The sequence below is a fragment of the Tachysurus fulvidraco genome, chromosome 6 (assembly GCF_022655615.1).
Source record: "Tachysurus fulvidraco isolate hzauxx_2018 chromosome 6, HZAU_PFXX_2.0, whole genome shotgun sequence".
NCBI classification, from domain to species: Eukaryota; Metazoa; Chordata; class Actinopteri; order Siluriformes; family Bagridae; genus Tachysurus; species Tachysurus fulvidraco.
This window is the reverse complement of record NC_062523.1, coordinates 15,943,991-15,967,367: the sequence shown is the minus strand read 5'-3', so window position 1 is coordinate 15,967,367 and position 23,377 is coordinate 15,943,991. Positions and strand designations below refer to the sequence as shown.

General features: G+C 38.6%; 2 protein-coding genes across 6 annotated transcripts in view; one reads left to right on the top strand and one right to left on the bottom strand.

Moving 5' to 3' along the window:
- Nucleotides 1-33: 33 nt before the first annotated feature.
- tsn (translin) lies at nt 34-2,824 on the top strand. Its single transcript, XM_027164419.2, has 6 exons — nt 34-310; nt 527-620; nt 705-801; nt 904-1,019; nt 1,130-1,209; nt 1,293-2,824. The coding sequence occupies exons 1-6, from the start codon at nt 245-247 to the stop codon at nt 1,521-1,523; spliced, it is 684 nt and encodes a 227-aa protein (XP_027020220.1). The 5' UTR covers nt 34-244; the 3' UTR covers nt 1,524-2,824.
- Nucleotides 2,825-2,972: 148 nt separating this feature from the next.
- The window catches only part of si:dkey-91i10.2 (uncharacterized protein LOC555224 homolog), a 36,830-nt gene continuing 16,425 nt past the window's right edge, over nt 2,973-23,377 (bottom strand). For 4 of the 5 annotated variants that reach the window (XM_047814853.1, XM_047814854.1, XM_027164418.2 and 1 more), the window contains 6 exons: nt 12,609-14,182; nt 10,122-10,299; nt 8,615-8,816; nt 7,525-8,102; nt 7,161-7,306; nt 2,973-6,744 (listed from right to left, as the gene is read on the bottom strand). In XM_047814853.1, the coding sequence (XP_047670809.1) occupies nt 5,946-6,744; nt 7,161-7,306; nt 7,525-8,102; nt 8,615-8,816; nt 10,122-10,299; nt 12,609-14,152 (3,447 nt within the window). In that variant the 5' untranslated portion in view covers nt 14,153-14,182 and the 3' untranslated portion in view covers nt 2,973-5,945. The remainder of the gene's footprint in view (nt 6,745-7,160; nt 7,307-7,524; nt 8,103-8,614; nt 8,817-10,121; nt 10,300-12,608; nt 14,183-23,377) is intronic. The other variant, XM_047814856.1, reaches the window with a different exon arrangement.

The following is a 23,377-nucleotide window of genomic DNA, read 5'->3' as shown; positions in this document are numbered from 1 at the left end:
CATCGTCTCACGTGTTAGAGGAGAGACCGCATTCCCCTGACGTCATCACTATGCGTCCATTGAAGAAGAACACGTTGATGACTCAGAAAGGTTCTGCGCTTGATCTACGGTAGAGAAAGAAAGGCCGGAGCTTCTGTTAGGCTTCTGTTTGGTTTAATTTCCCCTTCTTTCCCTTACGTTGTATTGAACGGGTGACACTGGAGCTTCTGTTGAAGTCTGCTTGAAGAACTTGTGCGAGGTAGCCATGTCAGTTACAGAGATGTTCAGCTACATCCAGGGCTTTCTCACTGCTGATCAGGATATTCGCGAGGTAAGATGGAATAGTAGTTATTTTGTTCATTTAACGTTGTTATTATGTATAGTGATCATAAACTGTAACTATACTATAAACTGTAAATTTGCATTACACACGTGTCCTGACCAGGTTTGACAATATCGTCATTAGTTACGTATCTGTAGGTTTTTTAGCTTTTCCTCCTAAGAACATGATTACTGTTAGAAAAACGTGCTTCCATTTAACTTGTAGGACATAAGAAAAGTTGTCCAAATGCTGGAGCAGACCGCCAGAGAGATACTAACCATCCTTCAAAGTGTCCATCAACCAAGTGGTTTCAAAGACAGTAAGTGTACAATCACTTAAAATATGTTTGATGGTTCACTAAAGGTCTGTAGGAATGTTTAATAGCCTGTTCCTTTCCCACCAGTTCCCAGCAAATGTCTGAAGGCCAGGGAACTGTTTTGTATGGTTCAAACCCATATTGGTGAGCTGAAAACAAAGTTCCCTGTGGAACAGTATTACAGGTCAGTGTGGACATTGTGTGGGGGATGTGATTCAATACAAGCTTTAAATTAGTTATATTTATTTTCCAGCTATCAGAACAATGTTTCATTAACTCTGCACAGGTTTCATGAGCACTGGAGGTTTGTTCTGCAGCGCCTTACGTTTCTTGCTGCTTTTGTGGTCTACTTGGAGAGCGAGTCCTTGGTGACACGGGAAGAAGTGGCTAAAATACTTGGAGGTATGTGTGTTTTTTTTTTTTTAATTTAATTTTTTAAGGTTTTTGCATGGTTTTTCATTGAATGTGTTATACAGCATTATACTGTGTATAACACTTTTTTGTTTGTACAGTTGAAGTGGACAGAGAAAAGGGATTCCATCTGGACCTTGAAGATTATCTAGCAGGGATTCTTATTTTGGCCAGTGAGCTGGTAAGATATTAATTGTTAGAAGACTGATGTTTGAAGGAATTTTAGAAAGTGTCACAAACTAAAATCTATTGTTAACCCCACAGTCAAGGTTGGCAGTCAATAGTGTAACAGCAGGAGACTATGGGCGCCCTCTTCGTATCTCAAATTTCATCAACGAACTTGATTCAGGTTTTCGCCTACTAAATCTAAAAAATGACCCACTACGCAAACGCTATGATGGCCTCAAGTATGACGTGAAGAAAATCGAGGAGGTAGTGTATGACCTATCAATCCGCGGCCTTGCTAAGGAGCAGGAAGCCGGGGGAGATAAGTAGAGGCAGTAGACGAACAGAAGAGGCCATGGGGCAAATACCCTGGCTGGGATTCTCCATGAGTGCAAGAGTGGAGACTTAACCTGCCCGTGGGCAGGCACATGGAGGAAGAGAAGATCAGATGGAAGTGTTCAAGCCCCAGTAGCCTTTGACAGCGGTGTGGATTTTGTCTACCCTATTGGTAAGCTGTTTAGGGCTGGAAAAAAAAATACGGGAGAAACTGTTTCTTACTGTTGTTGAGAGAGGTTTACTCATGTACAGTTCATCTGTATGCTCGGTTGGATATACCATTTTCCTGTTCATTATGGTTCTGTGCTGGTCATCACATTTGTAAAGCATTGTATAAACATTGGACATGATTGACAAAGGGATGAGGTGATTTAAAATTTTTAGTTTTCTTCTCAATTTCACTGAGGTCTGTAATATAATTATACTACAAATGAAAGTTGTTTGAAAAATGTGGCCTGTAGTGTTTTTTTGTTTTGTTTTTTACTGTTTTAATATGTATACATGTGTTTGAAGATAGCTATACCTGTCTACAGAAATGAGTAGAGTGGAGGATCTGTCTGTACTATGCTAAACTGCTGCATTTGATAGCTTTTTTCTTTTTTTTTTTGTTTCTTCCTGAAGGGGTCAGTACCTGCAGATGTATTCACAGAAACGAGTGCACTTTTCTTAGTGTTGTCTCAAAGTATATTGAGAGTTTTTATTCAGAATGTTTCTTCTAAAACAAATGTTGCACCATTGTTGTCTGGTGATCGAACAGAGGATTTTGCAAATACAAACAATATTCTTTAATGAAGGTGACTTGTTATTTTTGGAATCTTATCCGAATTCTTCTGCTCTCATGACCTCCATTAGTTTCATTTTGTAAAACATATACAATATGTCAGGCTATTGCATGTTCTGTGGTCTGAAGAGAGTTTTACAAAAAAAACTTTTATAGTCACCACATGTGACTTTGGGTGGAGACTCCTTTATTGTTTGCTTATAGTTCACTGGTATGTAATGTTGAGTTATACATATGAGCATGTGATTAGCCTTCTTTATAAATGTATGCCTAAAGACTGTTACTGACACAACACAAAGTACCTGTGTCAGCAGTAAAAATATGCACTGTTATCCTCATGAAATGATGTCTGGTGTATTACTACTGAAATGAAGTATGAACTCTTTCATTGCCTTTTCGCTGTTTTTTTTTTATTTTTTATTCTTGCTGCCCCTCTCTCCATGTTCGCTGTCTGCCTCTTGCCCTCTCATTCTTTCTCTCTCTTTCTTGTAATAAACTGCATCACTGCAACAGACCCATTTTCAGTTAGCAAATAGCCAATGAAAAGATCAATTCACTTGTGCTTGTTCATTTCTATTTAATATAATTCACCAATTTCTACACATGGAAACTATTAAATTAGGTATTGTAAATAAAGAAAAGAACAGCATGTCTGGTTTCAATTTAAAGAAGAACTGCTGATGTGAGTTAAAACATCTGTTGGGTAATATGGGAGCTGCAGTGTTACTGTGCCAGTGATGATCATTTTTGTAATAACAATATTCTACCTCCATCAAGGTAGTTGTATTAACAAATCATGTCTCAGTGGTAAAGCAAACCCAAATAACCTCAATTATGGCAGAATTTTCTGGATTTAAATGATATTCAATTGCTAATTAGAAAATGATTATTTAAACAATGTTTGCACTTACAGTTCCCTTATGTACATAAGAGTCAAGTCTAATTCAGTTGAAAAACTAATATTAGAAATGTAGTTTTAAAGGTCTGAGCTTTTGTTCTGACTACTATACCGAAACAGTCGTTGCAGTTTGGACATTTGCAACTGCACTTTCTCAGCCTCTGGTACACCTGGAACAAAATAAATCACCATTTTCAGTCCTGTATGCATCTGCATAGTCATCTGCAAATTACCTGTCTATCAAGTGCTGTGGGTTGGACTTTCAATGGGCATCACAGGAAGACTGAGTAAAGGTTGCATCAATACAGTCTTACCTGCAGGTGTGCATTTTAGCCATAGAAAATAAGGGTCTTTCTCAGTAAGTAATCTGCAGAGAGTCCACGTTCAAATTAGGTTGGAGATTTATATCAACCTCTATGAGCAAAATAAGGAAACTCCACTTTTAATGCAATTTGTCAGTGATTATTTGTTTATATTCGCCTCAATAATGTATCAGTTAAAAATGTTAAGAGTGTATTGTACAATATATGCTCACTGTCCATTTTATTAGGAATACCTGTACAACTGCACATTTATGCAGTTTTCTAATCAACCAATCATGTTGCAGCAGCACAATGCATAAAATCATATAGACACACATCAAGAGCTTCAGTTAATGGTCATATCATACATCAGAATGAGGAATATTGTGATCTCTGTGACTTTAACCATGGCATGGATGTTGGTACCAAATGGGTTGCTTTAAGTGCTTCAGAAATTGCTGATAATCTGGGATTATAACAAACAACAGTCTCTACAGCTTATATAGAACAATGTGCAAAAACCAAAAAACATTGAGTGAGCCAAAGTTCTGCGTGTGGAAACACCTTGTTAAGAGAGCTCAGAGGAAAGTGGTCAGAATGGTTGAAGCAGCCAGGAAGAATTTAGCAACTCACATAATCACTGTTTACAACTGTGTTGAGCAGAAAAGCATCTTAGCATACACAAAACACCAAACCATGAGGTGGATGGGATACAACAGCAGATCTGAGGCTATTATGGGAACAGACTCTTGGCTGACAGGAACCTGATGTGACCTCCTGCTGTTACATCACCCACCAAGGTGTGATGTGTGTTCTGAGAAGCATTTCTGCCCGCTACAGTGGTAAAGAGTGATTATTTTAATTTCCTGTCAGCTCAAACAACTCTGAATATTCTAATCTCATATCTCTCAACAAGGTATTTCAGCCTGCAGACCCTCTGCTCACAGTTTTTTGTTTTCCCCCACTATTCAATATAGTATTAGTTCAGGCTAAAACAAATTTGAGGTTACACGTGGCTTTTTAAAAAGTTCCTCTGAAAATACTGTTTGTAGCATGAGGATGAGAAAGTGCCATCGCAGATGCAATTATTATAGCTTTTTTAATATGGCAGACAAGTTTAGACACCGAAATTGAAATTACACTACTGTACACAAAAATGCAAATACATGATTTAAAATTTAATTAGAATTATGTCTCATTTTATGCACGCTCACAAGGGAAATGCAACCGCAAATACATGTTTAAATAATAAATTATATCTAGCATTAGAACAAAATATGGAACATGCCATACTAGTTGATGTGAGTGATGAATATCGCTCAAGTCAACCACCAACTTTCTTGTAAAGCTATGAAAATAAAGAGTAAAGCTTTTAATTAAAACAAACATTTCAACATGGTAGACTAAAGTGCATTTAACAGAAAATACGAGTTTTTATTAACTTGATGGAGATGATGGGAGATGTTTAAAGAACAGTACTTTTTCTCAGAAGATTTCACTGGAGTGGGGGAATCCGGCTCTGATGTGTCAGGAGACAATCAAATAAAAGGCACGCGGTTTTCTTTCTTATCAATTATCAAAAGATCAACATTTCATGGTTTTGGAAGATCTCTTTCTGACACTCCAATATTTAGTTACTGCTACTATATCTTGAGTAGATGCAGTTTCACCACTATTTTTCATGTGGCACCAGCAATTAGTGAAATCAACACAAGTGGTCGAGAAAAGATTTGCTACTGTATATGTAAATAAAACAAATAATCATTTTGTTTTACTGCAGTGTGTCAGGAAGGATTATGGTGAGTTGAAACCAGCATTACCATAGCTACAATATACTTATTGATTATTGCTGATTTGTTAATTTCCCCAGCACAGTGATAATAATGCAAATATATGGGTGTTGTAGGATTCAGATATCATGAGGCTGCAGTGACACATGCGCAAATTCCCTTGGATGCTTCACTGCTAGTGGGAATGGAACATTTTGTTGTTTTCCAGACTAATGAAAAGAGAGGAAGAGGACTGTCAGAAATCTTAATAGAAAAAAACACCACCACATGGGATCTGCTTCAGTCTTCTCACATTACACTATTTGTCATTTGTGCGTCTTTGTTAAAAAGGATTTCTACTGATAATTTTCTTTCTCAATATAATTTTTAAACAAATATTTTTCACTCATGCTGTTACAAATAATTAATGAAAATGTTTACGTCAATAGCAAATTCCACAGTCCGTGGCCAGTGATGTTTCTAACCGTGTTCTCATTTTGGTCCACCAAAAGCCGATTTTCCCCTTTTTTTGTGAATCTCAGAGCTTACCTATAGAAAGTGCACTTTTCTGGCCAAATCATCAAACGTGTTAATGTTCATAATGTAATACTGTCAATTAAATATTTTAAAAAGATTTTCACCAGATTGAAGTTGCGTAAATAAGTCTCAAGAGCGGCTCTGGGACTTATTGATCATAATATTAGGGAGTGCGTTGCGTCTTTTTCTCCATAGCCCCAGGTCACATGCGTACCTCTTAATCAGACGGAACCACTGCTGTGTATGTGATTTGTCAGAGGCACGTAAAACAAAGGCTTCGCGTCGGATGTCCAGCACCTCGAACGTGTCATCACAGTCTGGGTCAGTCGAAACCACACAGTTAGCCAGATGGATGGGTTCACGCAGTACAGCAAACTTGCCACTACTTTTATCTTTAATCATTACCAGCACTCCATCCTGCACTGTCTCGAATGCCTCCGTTTGGTCTCCACGAACACCTCCGTCTGCCGTACGCACCATTAGCAGGCTTTGAACGTTCTGGAACTTGAGGGACTTGCTCCCTTTTTTTACCCACTGGCCATCAGCAGGCTGTGAGATCTGCAGTGGGCCCTCCATAATAAAGCGCGTGGTCTCACGAGCCCAACCTACAAGCTTCATGGATGTTTCTCTCATCTCAATGTTTATCACTTCACGGTTCTTGCGGCTCTCGCGCCGGAAGGAGCGCAGGGACCATGTGGCTGTACCATCCTGCTTGCTCTTCATGTTGATGTGCTCCAGGTGAGACTCCACACGACTTTTGGCCTCCTTCAGACGCTCGTAATCAGGGTGGTATTCGTTAGTGGCCTTGATAATGCGGCTCAGCAGCAGCGGATACTTGGTTACACGCTGCAGTGGAGCCATGAGGAAGGATCGCAGATTCATGCGCCGCAGAGCCGTATTGTCATTTTGGGATACGTCAAGGAAAATCCTGGTGGGCAGCCAGAAAAAAACATTATCATATTTGAATATTTAGCACTTGATCATATGACCAGTATTCTAAATTAAGATACAAAAGGTATACTGAGGAAAATCTAGCTTTATGCAAAAGAAATGTTAAAAACACGATTTAACTATTTATTCATATGGTTGTATGAAGCAACTAAAATAAGAATTGAAAAAAGAAAGTACCTCAGTATTCAATTTCAAAAGATTTTTTTACTATATCATAATGAGTGTCACCCTAGTAAATGTCAAGTAATAAAACAAAGACAGAATAACAGTTTAAACAGTCTAACATGAAAGGCTACATTGGGAACGGCCACACATTAGCATGTGTTCGTTTAAAATGTTCTCCGCTTAGTTAAAAAGACACAGCTTAGTATTGTCCTGATTTTCTTTTGTTACCTAAGCAACTCTTTTTCCTTCTCCAGTGTGTTAAGCATGTTGACAGATGTGGATTGCTTCAAGCAGTAGGTTTGAAATGCTGGTAACATGTTGACAAACTCCAAAAAGATTTCTCCAATGCATACAGTCAGCAGATCTTCATCTCCCTGCATGTTTGAAACACACAACACTCAATTTACCATACAGTTCCATTTCACCCTTGGGCTGAATAAAGGGTAGTCACTGAGGTTTGTACAGACTGTATGTTTTGATGCACTCTGTATAGTACAGAAGTGTAACAAGAATAAAATGTAATTCTATAAAATATTTTATCTGTTCAACATGATAAATAGTTGTAAACGTGCAGCACTTGCTGTGTCCATACCTGATCAAGTGCTTGATCAATGTTGTCTTGCAGATGCTCTGTGAACCTTTCATTCACATCAATAAGCTCCTGTACATTGCTGAAGACCACAGTCAACTGCTCAGCTGTGAGTAGTCCTGCGCTTTGCATGGGGAAGTAGAACTCTTCCTTAATGATGCGCAGATCCTCACCGTAACTCGACTCTGTGTTGAGGAACTCCAGAATGGCCTCCTTGCGCTCGGTCCGTAACTTTAAGCATCGCTCACACATGCCCTCCTCTCGAGTGGTGTCTCGGTGGCCACAGTCTGGGCATGGCCGCTGGGCCTCCCATGTTTTATAAGATTCTGTGGGTCTCTTCCAGCCTGGTGCCATTCCAGACCCGATACCACTGTCCACTCGCTCCACTTCAGGCCCGGTACTGTGCCGAGTCCAGCGTGGATCCTCTTCATCCTCACGTTCATCACTCAGCCCAACTACACCACTGTCTGCACTCACACTGCTCACTGTGCTCCAGCGATGCTGACACACACGATTCACCCCCAAGCGTCCATTCCGACCTTCTCCTCTAGGCTCAGAATGGCCCCTAACTGTTCGCATACCTGAAAATACACAGGCAATGGTATACTTTGTTGGGCCATATTACCAACATCTAGGCATAGGGAAATGCATGGAAAAGGCACAAACAAAAGAAAATGTGGTAGGAAGGAAGGTACCTGCAAAGGCGACAGAACTTTTTGTAAAGGCAGCAGCACTACAGTGTTAATATCAAAGGTAACAATTGCTAAAGGCAAGACTTTGCAGCAAAGGGGTGGATACATTAAACATGACTAAAGTGTTAGCCTTAGATTATTAGAAAGTCTTAATGATGTAATATTAATACTGCTAAATTATTTGTGATACATTCCAGTAGTTTCATGTAAATTAATAAAAAAAAGTTCACCCCATATTAAAGAAAACATGCACTTATATCTCATGATATGAAACAATATGGTTCTGATATGAAATACTGTATACTGCAACTGCAAACCACTTAAAGTGTTTGCTACTTTATTTTAGAATTAGGTGAATTAGGAAGTGAATTAAGTGAATTAGGAAACTGCTATTTTCTCACCATGATCTCTGTCCCTGCGTTGACTGTGGAGACGTGCAGCTGCAGCAATCTTCATCTCCAGCTGCTTGCGTTTGGCAGCATCAGTGGGCATGGGGTCGCTGTAGTGAGGGCGCAGGCGACACTCCCGCTGCGCCCTCACCGATCCAGCCGGCTCATAGGTCGCGTCCGAGCTGGAGCGCCTGCATCCTGACCCTAACAGCTTCTGATTGGGCAAATAGCCATCAGTCAGCTAGCCACTCATCACAGTGTGCAGTGAATTAGTTAGTATTGATTGATTAAGGAACTGAGATAATGACATCCACAAGTGCTAATACAAAAGGTGCAAATTGCATACGTTTACATTCTTTGTAAAGTAGTGTTAAAGGGTGAAAGTTTGCACTTCCATGGTTTCTGTATTTTATTTTACATTTTATCTCAAAAATGTATATCTTAAAATCTTAAAATGAAGATATATATTTACAAATATAATTTATCTTATTATTATCTTGACATACACTGTACATTATTTGGCCATTTCATTTACTTCTAATGATAGAGCTTCTGTTATACCCAAGAGACAAGATAAATAAAATTTAGTTAGAATTTACAGCTTGCAATAAAAACACTAAATCTCTCAAATGTGCTGATTTACAGCAACTATCCAGGAGCTTGAAAGGTCCCAAGATGTACAAAACGTCTGTGTGTAAAGACATGCTTTTCCATTATTCACAACATCTCAGAAATAGTACATAGTAATTCACTAATGCTGACCTCCAGAAGACCTAACTCAACACCTGACACAGTACACCAACAATACATCTAGCAGACCAGCTACTCAATAAGCTAGACTGGCAGAGATACATTTCAACTGCTATCAGTGCCTGAGTAACAAGACACTTTAGGTGCAGATATCAGCCAGAATAATTAACGATGCCGCTGCTATCGTAATTAATAACAAAACAGCAATCCACATGAGACCTTCTGCGGGTAACAGAGCTGAGCTATGCATGATGCCAGGTGAACACTGCAAATCTCAATTCCACCAGCCTAATGCAAAATACATGAACTAATAAAAGCAAAGGAGACGGATCAATATTACCCTCAACCTTCCAGCCTGCAGTCACCAGAGACCAAATGTATGTGGCACAATGAAGAAGCAGCTGGAATTTTAAACACAAAGCGCAAACGCAGACGCACATCCACACAGACAGAGTTATGCATCCCCACGCTCACAAGTCTTGCATGCAAATGTAATGAAACCGGGTACTAGCCTGAAACCTGCCTCTAATCCTGTTAGAGAGTCATTCTGAGCCGCATGTTCTGCAGCGTGGACCGCTACACTGCTACATGTCTGCAGTTGTCTGTGTTGTGCAGCTGCATGTGTAGCCTTATCTAGTCCCTTTGCATGCGTGACACAGCACTCCGCAGTCCACGGCTACAGCCGGAGAAAGAAAGGTTCATGATGAAGAGAAATAAAGAGCTCTGTGTGCGTGTGTGTGTTTGTGTGCAGGAAGGGGAATTTCCTTACGCATTCTCTTGGTTCTTCTCGTCCAGTAGCTTCACTGCAAGCCTCCTGTCTGCAGGCCAATGTTGTCATGGCAACGCAGGCAGATTGACACCCAGGCTGGGGAGTGGTGATGTCAGTACCGTCGTGCTGGTCATGTGACAGCCTGGTGGGGGCTTTAGCGCTGATCTCTGCACTGCAGCTGAGGGAGGAGGACAAGGAGTAGAAAGCGGGGGGAAGGGGGGGGGGGTATGAGAGAGGGAGGAAAAAGGGAATCTTTTAAAGTGAATTTATGATTCCTGCCGCTTCCTCTCTTTCTCCTCTACATGGCATGTGGCTGTGCAACCCCCATTTTCTCCAGGGATAGTGGTTCAGAGGGGCTGAAGTGCAATTAGATGCTTCAGTTCACATTAGCACCTGACCTCACAAGATGAGCAGCTCTATGACTGATCTCTAAGATTCCTTTGTCTATGTGTGTGTGTGTGTGTGTGTGTGTGTGTGTGTGTGTGTGTGTGTGTGTGTGTGTGTGTGTGTGTGTGTGGTTGTCTGGGTTTAACTGTGTGGCGTATGAGATGTAAATGTGTCCATTTTCTCTTGTGTCAGTTTAATATTTACTACACTCTCTCGTACCATTGGCATTTGTGTTATTTCATCACATTGATCTCTGTAGCAAGATATATGACCCTTGATAAATTGTTTTCCCTTTCTTCTACTTCTACCACATCAGAATCTGCATTGCTAATGCAGAACACGTCCCATAGCCCTGTGCCCATAGATATGAACCTGCAATACTGCTGATAGCACAACCATAAAGCACAGCTCAATTATAATTCATAGTGCGCTTACACACATATATACATGCATGCACCATAATTATGAACATAAAGGAAGAAAAATCTCATGTATAAAAGTATATGATCTGATAAAATCTGGAAATTTTAGCCTTTGTGTTATTGTTCTTGTGGAATTGTATTAAATATACAGTATATCTAATGTACTGTAAAACACTAAATCATTCCCAGCACTGAAAATATTGTATTTACTCTTTGTCTTTACAACCCAATTTAATTACTTTCTTTCATAAATCCTTTCATAATAAAAGGAACCTATCTCAACAGGGAAATACACACTCATTGCACTGCAAGTGGAAGGCATCTCACTAGTTATGTAAGTATTTTTACTACCATTTTACAATCTTGATATAAATTCTCTAGCATTTCGGAGACAGTTGCCATCTGAACTCTCATATTTTGTCTGAGGGCACTATAGCATGGTGGATCAAACTGTTTCTCTGAATATTTAGCAACATAAATCTTGCAACAGTAATATTTTTGTTTGTGTCCTCTCAATAATATTACCTTCACTACTTAGATGGAAAGATCCCCTTAAAAAAACCTTATCTATCCAAAGAAGCTTTGCAGAATCCATTACCATTAAAAAGTCTTTTTGTTGCCCTTTGGGTAATTTACTTATGTAACTATTTATTCAGCAGTATAGAAAGCAGTTTTGTTCAGTGCCAAAGAACAGCTAATGCTAATTAGTGGATCTGTCCTCAGGTAAGACGATAAACTATAGAGCAATAGTGAATAAACATCATATACCCAGCATGTAATCCTGCATGACTGTAATGCCTGCCAAAGTTCTTTTTTTTATTTAAATGCTGACAATTAAACAGCAGACTCTGAAGGAAGTTCTGTAATGTAACATAACAGACAAAGCTGGAAAATATTCTTCTTTCATATTAATGCTTAAATGTTAATTACTTGATGGATGTTATTGCTAGCAAGGAATTTCTACTTGTAAAGAAGCTGTCACACTGTGCTGTGCAGTCAGCTCATGTACTGTATATTCATGTCTGGTAGGAAGAGCTGCGCATATCTGCACTGTCTGTAGCTGAACACATCACAACTGTTTGACATTCAGGCACTTTAGCAGTCCTGAACACACGTCCAATTGTCACCAGGAAAGAAGAGGACAGTTTTGCTGAAATGTGGTAATTTTGTTATTACTGAACTACTGAAACAAGATAATTACTCAATATATTTGCCCACAGTTTCATGTTTATTAAGCACATAGTCCACCCTGCTCCTCATTTAACTAGAAGTAAGATTGAGGAGAAGTTTCACAAAAAAATCATTGTTTTCTTCATCAAGAGCTAAAACACACTCTAGAAATCAGCAATTAATCAATCTTTCTCTTGCATGAGATTTCTTGTTGAACTATAGATACATTTAGAATTTCACTTAGACTATATCAGGGATTATGTTTAGGTTATATTAAACCATATAATTATAAGAAATCTGTAATTATTTTAGGCAGATATAATTAGATCAGTTATGTGACCAGGAAGTGTATGGAATATTGCTGTTTAATACTTTAAAAGAAGCTGAAACGACATGATAAACGCATCACTAAAATCCCTCCCTTGCCTCCCAAACCATCAGTCCCCTGACCCTTATCTAAGTATATTTCAGAACTCTGGGAAACAGTGAATATATTTCACTTGCCTACCTCTTCTTTATGAGGTCCAGGGCTGATCCAAGAAGGTCAGTCTTCATCTTGTAGATCTTGGCTCCATAACTAGAGAGATCTTTCCCATCCAGGATTATGGCAGGACAGCAAGTTGATGCCCCCTCAGCACTCTCCCTGTTGGGAGGGAAAGGGACCACAGCTGTATCCATAACTCCAGAATCTCCTGCTTTCTCAGTGTGCCCTTCCCCTGCAGTGGCACTCTGGGACTGCAGAGGAGAGCGAGGTGCAGGTCCTGTGCAGATTGGGGCACCTGAAGCTTGTTCAGTAGACATGCCGTTACTTGATTCTTCTCCACTTGAACCATGTGGATGAGCTGCATCAGTAGTGCTACAGTTTTGCCAGATGTCTGTAACAGATTTAGCCTCGGTATGTAATCTGTCTTTAGCTTTCTCTTCACAGTTTCCCTCTCTGCATTGCCCCTCCTGTTGGGCTACTCTACTGGATGGAGCTGTTGATGAACCCAGGTCTTCAGCACCCTCTTTTTGCCTCATCCTCTTAAACTCTTCAAACGTTGGGATGTGCAAGCGACTCATGGGGGGTCTTTTCCTCTCAGGAGCAGACTGGGCAATACTGCTGACCTGCTCAGAAGTGTGTGACTTGCTGAAGGTGGCTTCCTGGCTGGAGCTGAGTGCCAGGTTAGGAGTGCTCCTCTGCCTTTGAAGCTGTAGCCGCCGGAGCACCTCCTGCTTGATTTCCTCTGAGCTGGTGACACGATGAGCATACAGCTCTTTTTTGCCATTCACCTGTCCTGTAGAAGGGAGATGACCAAAATGGGGTGCCATTTCATGGTCACTAAAAGAATGCAGGGTGTTATGTAGCGAAGGCTGTGGACGAAGGGGCTTGTTAGGCTCGGACACACGAGTGCTCTGGAGGCGAAGTTTGTCTCGCAGGCCTTTCCGGGCATTTCCATTCATGGCCCAGTCCTCCACAGCAGGAAATAGCCACTGAGGAAAGAGAGGTAAGTCCTTCCTCATTAGTCCCTGACGAGGACAGGAAGCCATATTCTCAGGGGAGTGCATCATAGTGTATACCTGTGAGCCCTGAGAAGTTCCATCATACCACTGACTGCTGGAGGTACAGTGGAGAACAAACTCACTCTCCATGCTTCTGTAAGTGTACATACCAGGGTCTGCATTCCAGTGCAGATTTTCCAGGCTATGGTATAGTCGATTATTGCCTGAGTTGACACAGCTCTGTGAGAGTTTCCCCACCTGGTAGCTGGACTGTGTCTCTGGCTGTTTAAGAGGATGCATATTGCTGGTAGAACAGTACCTAAGTCCCATGTTGCTAAGAAGGTTGTTGTTGGGTCCTGCTGGATAGCGGTTCAAAGGTGCATCTAGATTGATATATGAAGGATTTCTTTGTTGAGGGAAACCAGATAATTGGGGACCAAGAACAGAGAGAGGATCTGGCAACTCACTGAAGCAAGGCTCCAGGTCCATGCTGCAGCCAGCAGGAGAGGTTACTGGGGAATAATCACATGGCAAAGATTCTACGTCTGGCATGACCACAGCAAGAGCCATCCATTACAGAGAGGTAGTGGAAGCACAGCCCTTCAGAGATCAAAACACAAAAAGTAGAATATTGGCACACTGACAACACACTGGGGACATTGTGCTCACATGTTAATATCCATGGCATCCAATTAGTCAATTAAACTTTGTATAATATTCTATTATGCTTATGTTCTGTAAAGCTGCTTTGAGAAAATGTCCATTGTTAAAACCCAAGTCAATTTAATTTGAATTGAACTGAATTAGCCACTTCTATTAAAACACAAGAAGTGACTTAATGACTTGCAAAGAAATCCTTAAGAGCCAATAAATATTTTTTATGTAGACAGCATTAGCTTTCCTTGCAAAAAAAAAAGAAGGACAGCATTATTTTATATTAAAACAAGTGGATTTGTGGATGGGTAAACCAAGAAATTCCAAGAAAAACAGCAAATTCTTAAAGCCTTAAATTCTTCTTAAATACTTGAGCATCTACTTTCAAATAAGCCATTAACCATATGTGAAGTATAACATCACACAGGCCATTAAGATTTTCTGACCTCTGGTAAAAAGAGATCAAATTTAACCCTTTTTTTTTCAGAAGGCAAAATGTTTCTTACTACTTCTTACTGTTTCTGTTTTCTTAACCTAGTTCAGTTTCTGTCTCAAGATATGAGCATGTAAGCATGTAAGCACGGCACCTCAAAGAATAAGATATCAAAAAGATCATGGCTTAAAAATGTATAACTTAAAACTTAATAAACAAACTAAAATATAACTCTTAATTTTACCTGTCAGCTGTTTAATTGTTGCCTTGTTGGGACATGATTGTTTGTTAGTAATAGTATTTGGTTTGTGATGTCCCTAATACTTGTTTGTCAAAACAATTCAGGAGTTTTGAGGTTCAGTTATTGAGTGCTCCACAACAGAATGACTGATAAAACACAAAGTTCAAATTCAAATAGAGGATTTATTACCTTCAAAGATGACTTGATGCATTTGTTGGTATTAATATTTTCTTTATACAAAAGCTATATTTGCACAGTAGTCAGACTGTAAATGCTGACATTTACCCTCCCAAGAGGCCTGAACAAACAGGCAACAAGGAATATTATTTTAACTGTTCTGATCAGAAAAAAGGGAAGAGAGCCACTTTTCAATTGCCCTTTGCAGTCATTTCATTAACGCAAAGGCATAGATTAGCTGGAAGAGCACTGCTTACTAATTATTTCTGTAATTATTATACAGTACATTGCCTAAGTTGAGGCCTTTTCTGATAATATTAAAAATAATGCATTTCAAAGCATTAAATACAAAAGTACAATGAACATAGAACAACCAGATGAAATTTTCTTTATCAATACTTTTCTCTATATAGCTTGTAAGAAACTAACCATAGCATGCATGTAAATGAAAGCATTACATGTAAAAGAAAGGCACGAAGGCAAAAAAGCCTGCCATGTTCAGATGTTCAATTAAAATTTGGAGCCAGATTAATTAAACTGGAACCACTTAAGGGCTTTTAGCCAAGCAAGGCTCTTAAAATCTTTGGAATGATAAGAAGTCAAAGTTTAATTTTATATTTTATTATCTATTGAAGATTCTATCTTTTAATAAGACAACAAAATTTGCATTAGTGTTCGCATAGGTTAGAGTAGCCTTAGTGCAATACATCCTCTCTAACAGTGTCAGTGCTGACTCTGGCTGTGTTCAGAATCTGCTGATGTGCGAATGAGCAGGCTTGATTAGCATAAGGATATTGGTTCATGAACATGGAGAGCACAGCTCACTTCACACAGAACACACCCTGCTGTCTCTGCTTATGGCAGGCAGATGCTCATTTTCCATTTTTAACTAAATTGCTGTAGACACACAGTAGTACCTAGAAGCCACTTGCTGTGGTATAATGGGCTTAAAAAATACACGTCAATGCCAAAGAATTCCTAGTTACAACTGTAAAAATGAGATATCAAATAGAGCATAACATGATGGCTGACGTTATATTCTGTATTTGATGAATTATTCACCTTTAATGGCAGCTTGAGAAATCAGACACATTAATATGAAATGTTAATTCTTCTGAATGATTTTTTTATTGGAAATTATTGTTATATACTTGATAATCATATCAAGTCTATTGCCTCTGTCACTACCATCTCCTCTTACTGTTCACATGCTTCACTTCTCTGAGAACACATCACATCTTGTCACAACCAGAGGGAGGAAGGAGACAGACCCGTATGCAGGATAGCTTCAAATGAAAGGGGTTTAATAAATAATGAAGACAAAGACATAAAAGACGATAACTGAAACAATACAAATGACGACACTTAACAAAGACTAGACATGACGAAGGGTAAACGTAACTAATGATTCCGCTCTGCACTCGGCAACGCGGCTCACTTAAATATAAAAGACAATGATGACACAATAAGGATCAGGTGTGGAAACAGGGAGGGGCGGACGAAGGCGGGGCAGACACGTGACGAGGAAGATAAACAAAAGGCACGTGGCCAAAAGTCCGGGCTGAGTCCTGACACATCTTTACAAGATATTTTAGCTCACCAGATTATTAATCTTATATTTGCCTTATTCTCTTATAATATGTATATAAGTAACGTATACCTATATATAAGTAACCTAAATTCTCACTTCATAAGATTTTTTGCACTTTTTATATCACTGGATTTCACTGAATTTAAACATAAATGCCAAATAAACTATTAAAATTAATGTATTCATGGACTGGGTAAGAAAGAATCTCATAAAGTTCACTCATATACAAATCACTGTAAGTAACAGTTCACATACTGCAGCCTGGCAGAAGTGCAAAGATTAGTAAAACAAACGCCACACTTCACTAGGGCACTAAAAACTACACTCAGCAGCAATAATTCAAAAAGTCTGTCATTCAAAGTGTCAGTATGAACTCCATATGAACTCACATTATCTCACATTTTTTAGTATTTGTACTTGAGATGTAGAGATACAAAATTGTGACATTGGCTTCTGAAGACATCACAGGAATCTTTTCTCATTCCTTTAGGATTGCTGTTACTGAACTGCTTTTTCAACATCATACATTATTTTCCATTTTCTCAGTACAGACAGATTAATTAGCGATACGCTATAGCCTTGTGATTTTCCAGAGTCTTCTTGTAATAAATGCTCATGGCACTTGGCAAGACAGATTTGGTTGACAGGACTCTTAAGGACATTCACTGTTAGTTATTCTGGGCAAGTGGAATGATCTTTGACAATAATTGCCCCATAACATCCTGCCTACACCACACAAGATCAGACAACACATTATATATATTTTATAAGCTTTCTGTGTGAATAATGATAGTCCACTAATATTATTGGGACATTTGCTATTAGGCTGCTAATATAATGTGTATGGCATAATGTGTATTTTATGTACAATAGGTTTGTACAATTCAGTCATATGAAAAAAATAGAATGAAATGTGTTTGTTTAACATAGTTACACATATGGGCATTTGATCTTTATTTTAACAAAATTTAAAGATTCAAGTAATATAAATAAACAGTTAAAACCAAAGAAAAGTCTTCTTTAAACAATCTGTAAAATGTAATGAAAAAAATAATCCGATTTCTTGTGAGGAAAAAGTAAGGACACCCCTACATTAGTTTGTACTTAAAATGGACAAAATTACCTACACATGTACCACTACAGGTGCAAATTATTAGAACATTGTTACAGAGCATTTTGAAGGAGGCTTGCCTTATTTAAACCTCAGACATTTAGTTTGCAACTAATTGATGAAGTGAGAGGTATCACCATGGTGAGATGTAAAGAGCTCTCTGCGGCCTACATGAAGAAGATTGTTAATGCTTATAAGTCTGTAAAGGGATATAAAGAGATCTCATTTACAAGTGGAGAACATTTAAAACAACGGCCAGGTCAACATGGCCAGGTCAGGCCATCCAAGCAAATTCACCCCAAGAGCAGACTGCAAAATGTTTAAAAAAGTCTCCAAAAACTCTAAAATATCATCACAGGACCTACAGCAAGCTCTTGCTGCAGTTGATGTCATGAATCTACAATCAGAAACAGACTGAACAACTTTAATTATCAAGGGATGTGTGCAAGGAGGAAAGAAGCCAAAGAACACAGAGACAAAGCTTCTGGAATAATGTGCTTTGGACACATGAGAGTAAATTAGAATTATTTGGAGACCATAACAGAGGGCATGTTTGGCATAAACCAAATACAGCAGAACCTCATACAAATTGTGAAACATGGAGGTGGAAGTGTTATGGATTGGAGACACTTTGCTGCAGCAGGACCTGGCCAACTCATCATCGTAGAACCCATTATGAATTCTACATTGTATCAGAAGGTGCTTGAGGAACATGAGGCCATCTGTCAAAAAAACTGAAGCTGAAGCGGAACAGGCTCTTGACAACAACTCAACATACCAGTGAATCCACCAAGGACTCACTGAAAAGTAAAAAAATCAAAGTCAAAGCCCAGATCTAAAGCTTATTAAGATCCTATGTGGTGATTTGAAACAGACTGCACATGAAAGAAATCCCTCAAATATTACACAGCTGAAAAGCAGTCTGCATTGAGGATCGGGGGAGACTGCAAGAAAGTTTCCCCCAGTCCTCAGTGCAGACTGCTTTTAAGTTAACTTTAAGTAAATTTAGTTACACAGAGCTGAACTGTACCGAGCACAACACACACACACACACACACACACACACACACACACACACACACACACACACACACACACACACACACACACACACACACACACAATCAACCGTATGGAATGCAATGACCTACACCAAATACACACTCTTCCAATATACATCCATGTCTACAGCACCACCATATGAAACTGTTTACATAATGTTTTTGCACACTGTTTTTGCTCTTTGTACATGTTGTCTCTCAGTCGCTTGCTGTTTTGCACAATACATTACAATACCTCCTGTAACTGCTGCTATAATTACTAATGTGTTCATTCCAGTATTTGTGCACATGCAATATTGAACATACAGTACTAGTTGGCCTGCTTTTGTGTATTGTCTTTTGTCCTGCACTGTCTTTTTGTATTTTGTCTTGCACTGTTTGCACCAGGTTGCACAGATGCACTTTATGTGGCTAGGACTAACTTACTTAACTCTATAAATCTATCATTGTTTTATGTAGCACCATGGTCCTGGAGATACATTGTCTCATTTCACTGTGTACTGCATCAGCTATGTATGGTTGAAATGACAATATGACAGTAAAAGCTTATTGACAAATTAATTTTTTGTTGTTTACTCTGCAGGTACAAATTAAAACTGAAAATCAGAAATTGACATGTTGACATTTCTTAATAAAAAAAAAACTGAATATTTAATGGGGGGTGTACTAATTATTTCATATGACTAAATGTACATGTAGATGTAGTTATCAGCCTTTGTGTGCTCATGCCTTGTTTAAAATTAAAGGGGGGAGAGAGAGAGAGAGAGAGAGAGAGAGAGAGAGAGAGAGAGAGAGAGAGAGAGAGAGAGAGAGTTTGTGCAGCAGAGACAGACATTAAGACAGAAGCAGGTAATAGAGGTAATAAAACCACAAATACAGTACAGTACAGATCACTTCCTACATTAGGTAATAATGAGAACATCTCTACTGGCTAAATCCCATGTGTGATAATTATAAAAGCAAATGCTTGTTTTTTTCTTTTTTCAAAACAACACACCAAACGTGCAATCAACAAACTGGCCAGCTAAAATATGAAAAAAGGCTACTGTTTCGAAAAAAATCACAAGACATCAGCAGTTTCTGAAATGCTCTGGCACCAAAAACTATCCATGGTCAAAGTCACTAAGATCAAAGTCACTGAGATCCTTTTTGAAATAAATATTAACTAAGCTGTGTCTGCATGATGATACAACATGATCATTAACTGATTGAATAATTGCAAGTATAATCATCTGTACAAGGGTAGTGATGTTTGAATAAGATCACCTGCTTGCCATGTTACCTAGTCTTCAAGGTTTATTCTTATCCCTATGTAATGTCATATTCCAGAAATCTGTCGGAAATCTATGCCAAGTATTGATCTTTTGGGTTCTTTCTCAGATGTCTAAATGATATCTTAAACCGTCAGAGTATCCTCATTTTATTCCTAATGCACTAGAGGATAAAACAGGATAATCACATAAAACTTACAAAAAAAGGACTATGATTCTGAGCACATTCTCAGAACATGTCTAGGACAAATTTTTTTTTAAGTTAATGTAGTTAACAATTTCACATATACAAAGTTTAAAAGTCAGGCTCTGTAGAAATTTCACTGAACATTCCTTAGAAAATATTCTTAGGAGAGTCAGTTATATTTCTTTCACTAATTGCACTTCAGCTATGTAGTTAAGCCTGGATACCAATCAGTGTTAAAAAGTGTTTAAACTGGATACTAATCAGTGTTTTTCCAAGGTTTCCCATGTTTAAGGGCATAAATAGTGCATCATGTCTTATTGTCTCTTTGAAATCTAATGCCCTATAAAACAATCAGATCTATACTGGATGGATTTGACTTCTGGTATTCAATTAGCTCTGGATAATGAAGTCTCATTCATCCCACCATTCCATCCATATTTCTGTTCACTTCATTTGCTTTTAAGTTAACGTCGAGTCATTTTAGGTTTTTACTGAACGTTGTTAGGTATGTGTCCTTCCTATGCCGTCCTACAAGAATGTCTGGTATTGCTGCTGTACATGAGACAATTTAACTAGGCTCTAAACAGATTCCTGAGTTTTTCCTTTAACATGAAAGGAATTAATTGTTATACCAATGTCCAATTAGGCTTTGCTTATCTGTTAGAGAAATGCTTTGCTTTAGCAAAAAGTCCTTAAGAATTTTGTACTATACGTTGAGCATGTGAATGGTGCCCAGAAATATTTTTGTTTGGCACCAACAAAAGACTCTATCTATCTATCTATCTATCTATCTATCTATCTATCTATCTATCTATCTATCTATCTATCTATCTATCTATCTATCTATCTATCTATCTATCTATCTATCTATCTATCTATCTATCTATCTATCTATCTATCTATCTATCTATCTATCTATCTATCTATCTATTTTATAAAACCCCTTTTACAGCCAGAAAATCCTCTATTAATCTGTATGAGAAGTCATTTTGTCCTGCAGCCATTTCTCAGAAGTATATGCCAAACACAAAAATGTGTTAGTGTAGCAAAGGAAAATACTGGCAAGTCTGACCAAGCAGTAAACGCTTGCAGAGAGCCTCAATATATACAAACAGGAAATTCACAGGAGCAAAATCTGTTCTCCTTGGCCCAAACCTGGGTTCATCAGCATTCACCTTGGCACATAACACACAGTACAAATACAGACTACATAATGCAGGTGGTTTATGGCAAGTACATAAAAGCAACTGAGACACCTACCTGCCAAAAATACTGACAGCTTAGATCTTACAGTGCTCTGGGTAACTAAGAGTTGGCTGTTCAGTAGTTCTACAAACGGTTCATGTAAACACTAGTTGGGAGAGTCTTTACAACTTGAATGTGTATTGTGAATTTTTCATATCAATAGAAACATGAGGTGAAAAAAACATCAATTATTCCACTGGAGTTTACACAGAAATATGAAACGTGTATACAGACAGCATATGCATTCAACTCTGTTTAAAGTTCAATCATTCATTCCTTCATTCATTCATTTTCTACTGCTTTATCCGAACTTCTTGGGTCACGGGGAGCCTGTGCCTATCTCCACGTCATCGGGCATCGAGGCAGTATACACCCTGGACGGAGTGCCAACCCATCGCAGGGCACACACACACTCTCATTCACTCACACACTCACACTACGGACAATGTTCCAGAGATGCCAATCAACCTACCATGCATGTCTTTGGACCGGGGGAGGAAAACGGAGTACCCGGAGGAAACCCCCGAGGCACGGGGAGAACATGCAAACTCCACACACACAAGGCGGAGACAGGAACCGAACCCCGACCCTGGAGGTGTGAGGCGAACGTACTAATCACTAAGCCACCGTGCCCCTGTTTAAAGTTTATAAAAAAAAAATTGTAATTATATTTTTGCCATAATAATACTACAGAAACTGTATAGTACTATAAGAGGAGACATTTGTAAACATGTTAGTGAGTTATATTGGGCACATCTACCTGTTTGTTCCTGGCAGTGTTTTAATTAATCACTCTACTGCCACAATCTGACATTTATCACATGATTTCATCAAGAAAAGTGGAGCATGATAAAAATAGCCAAGCGGTTTTAGCTTTAATTGTGTAGTGAACCTGAGCCCCATAGCCATTTCAGCTTCAACTATTCAGAGTAATGGGGATTATAGATCTGTCTCTTTTAAAAATAAGATATTGAATGTAGGACTGAAAATAACACACAGTCCATCATACAGGCAAATCTTTTAAAAATGGGACAGGATATTATTTAACTTAACATACCATGGAAGATTTTTATTGTTTTATTGTTTTATTTATTTATTTATTTATTTTTTAATAAATGAATAGCATCAGTAAAATTTCTGAGTTCTTTGTATTTTTGTGCTGATTTCTGCACAGAGATGCAGAAGAAAATGAACTGGCCAGATAATTGACTTTTAGACTAATGAGCCACTGGACTGTCGGTCTAGAAGGCTTTTCCTGCTGAATTCGATACTTACACTGTGAAAGATAAGGAGGGGCAATGCAAACAAGACACGCGCTCAAACTTAAAGACAAAAAAAAAGACAATAAAAAGTGTCTTAGTAAATGTTGGGTCACAGTGATCAGCTTTAACAAGTCTGTAAAGCTGTACTGAAGGACAGCGCACAGTTCTTCAAAAAAAGGACACTTCCATCACCATCAAACCATTCCACTCCAGGTTTTGATATCCTGTAATAGATCAGTCTCCTCAGGAAAAAAATGTTTCAGCACAGGATAAAAATGATCAGTCAGAAGAATATTATATTGATTTGCAGTGATTATTCCCTTTAATGGGACATGTAACAAAAACGTTGGTTTTTTTTTTTTTGGTGTAACGGAGCTTTTCCTTTAATGTCTCACCCATCTTCATATTTTGTCAAAAAGATAAAAAGAGAACAATAGAAGGTTAAATACTGTGTATTATAGAAAATCACAAAGGACTAAGACGGTACAGTGAGGAGAAAAATGAATGAAAGGTGAGAGAGAGTGGGGATTGATTAAGCATGGGAATGGGCAGAGAGGAGCAA

What these genes read in the sequence shown, in the direction of transcription:
- tsn (XM_027164419.2), top strand. Translation starts at nt 245, where the DNA reads ATGTCAGTTACAGAGATGTTCAGCTACATCCAGGGCTTTCTCACTGCT. An exon ending in CTGATCAGGATATTCGCGAG is followed by an intron (nt 311 to 526) that starts GTAAGATGGAAT and finishes TTTAACTTGTAG; the next exon opens with GACATAAGAAAAGTTGTCCA. An exon ending in ACCAAGTGGTTTCAAAGACA is followed by an intron (nt 621 to 704) that starts GTAAGTGTACAA and finishes CTTTCCCACCAG; the next exon opens with TTCCCAGCAAATGTCTGAAG.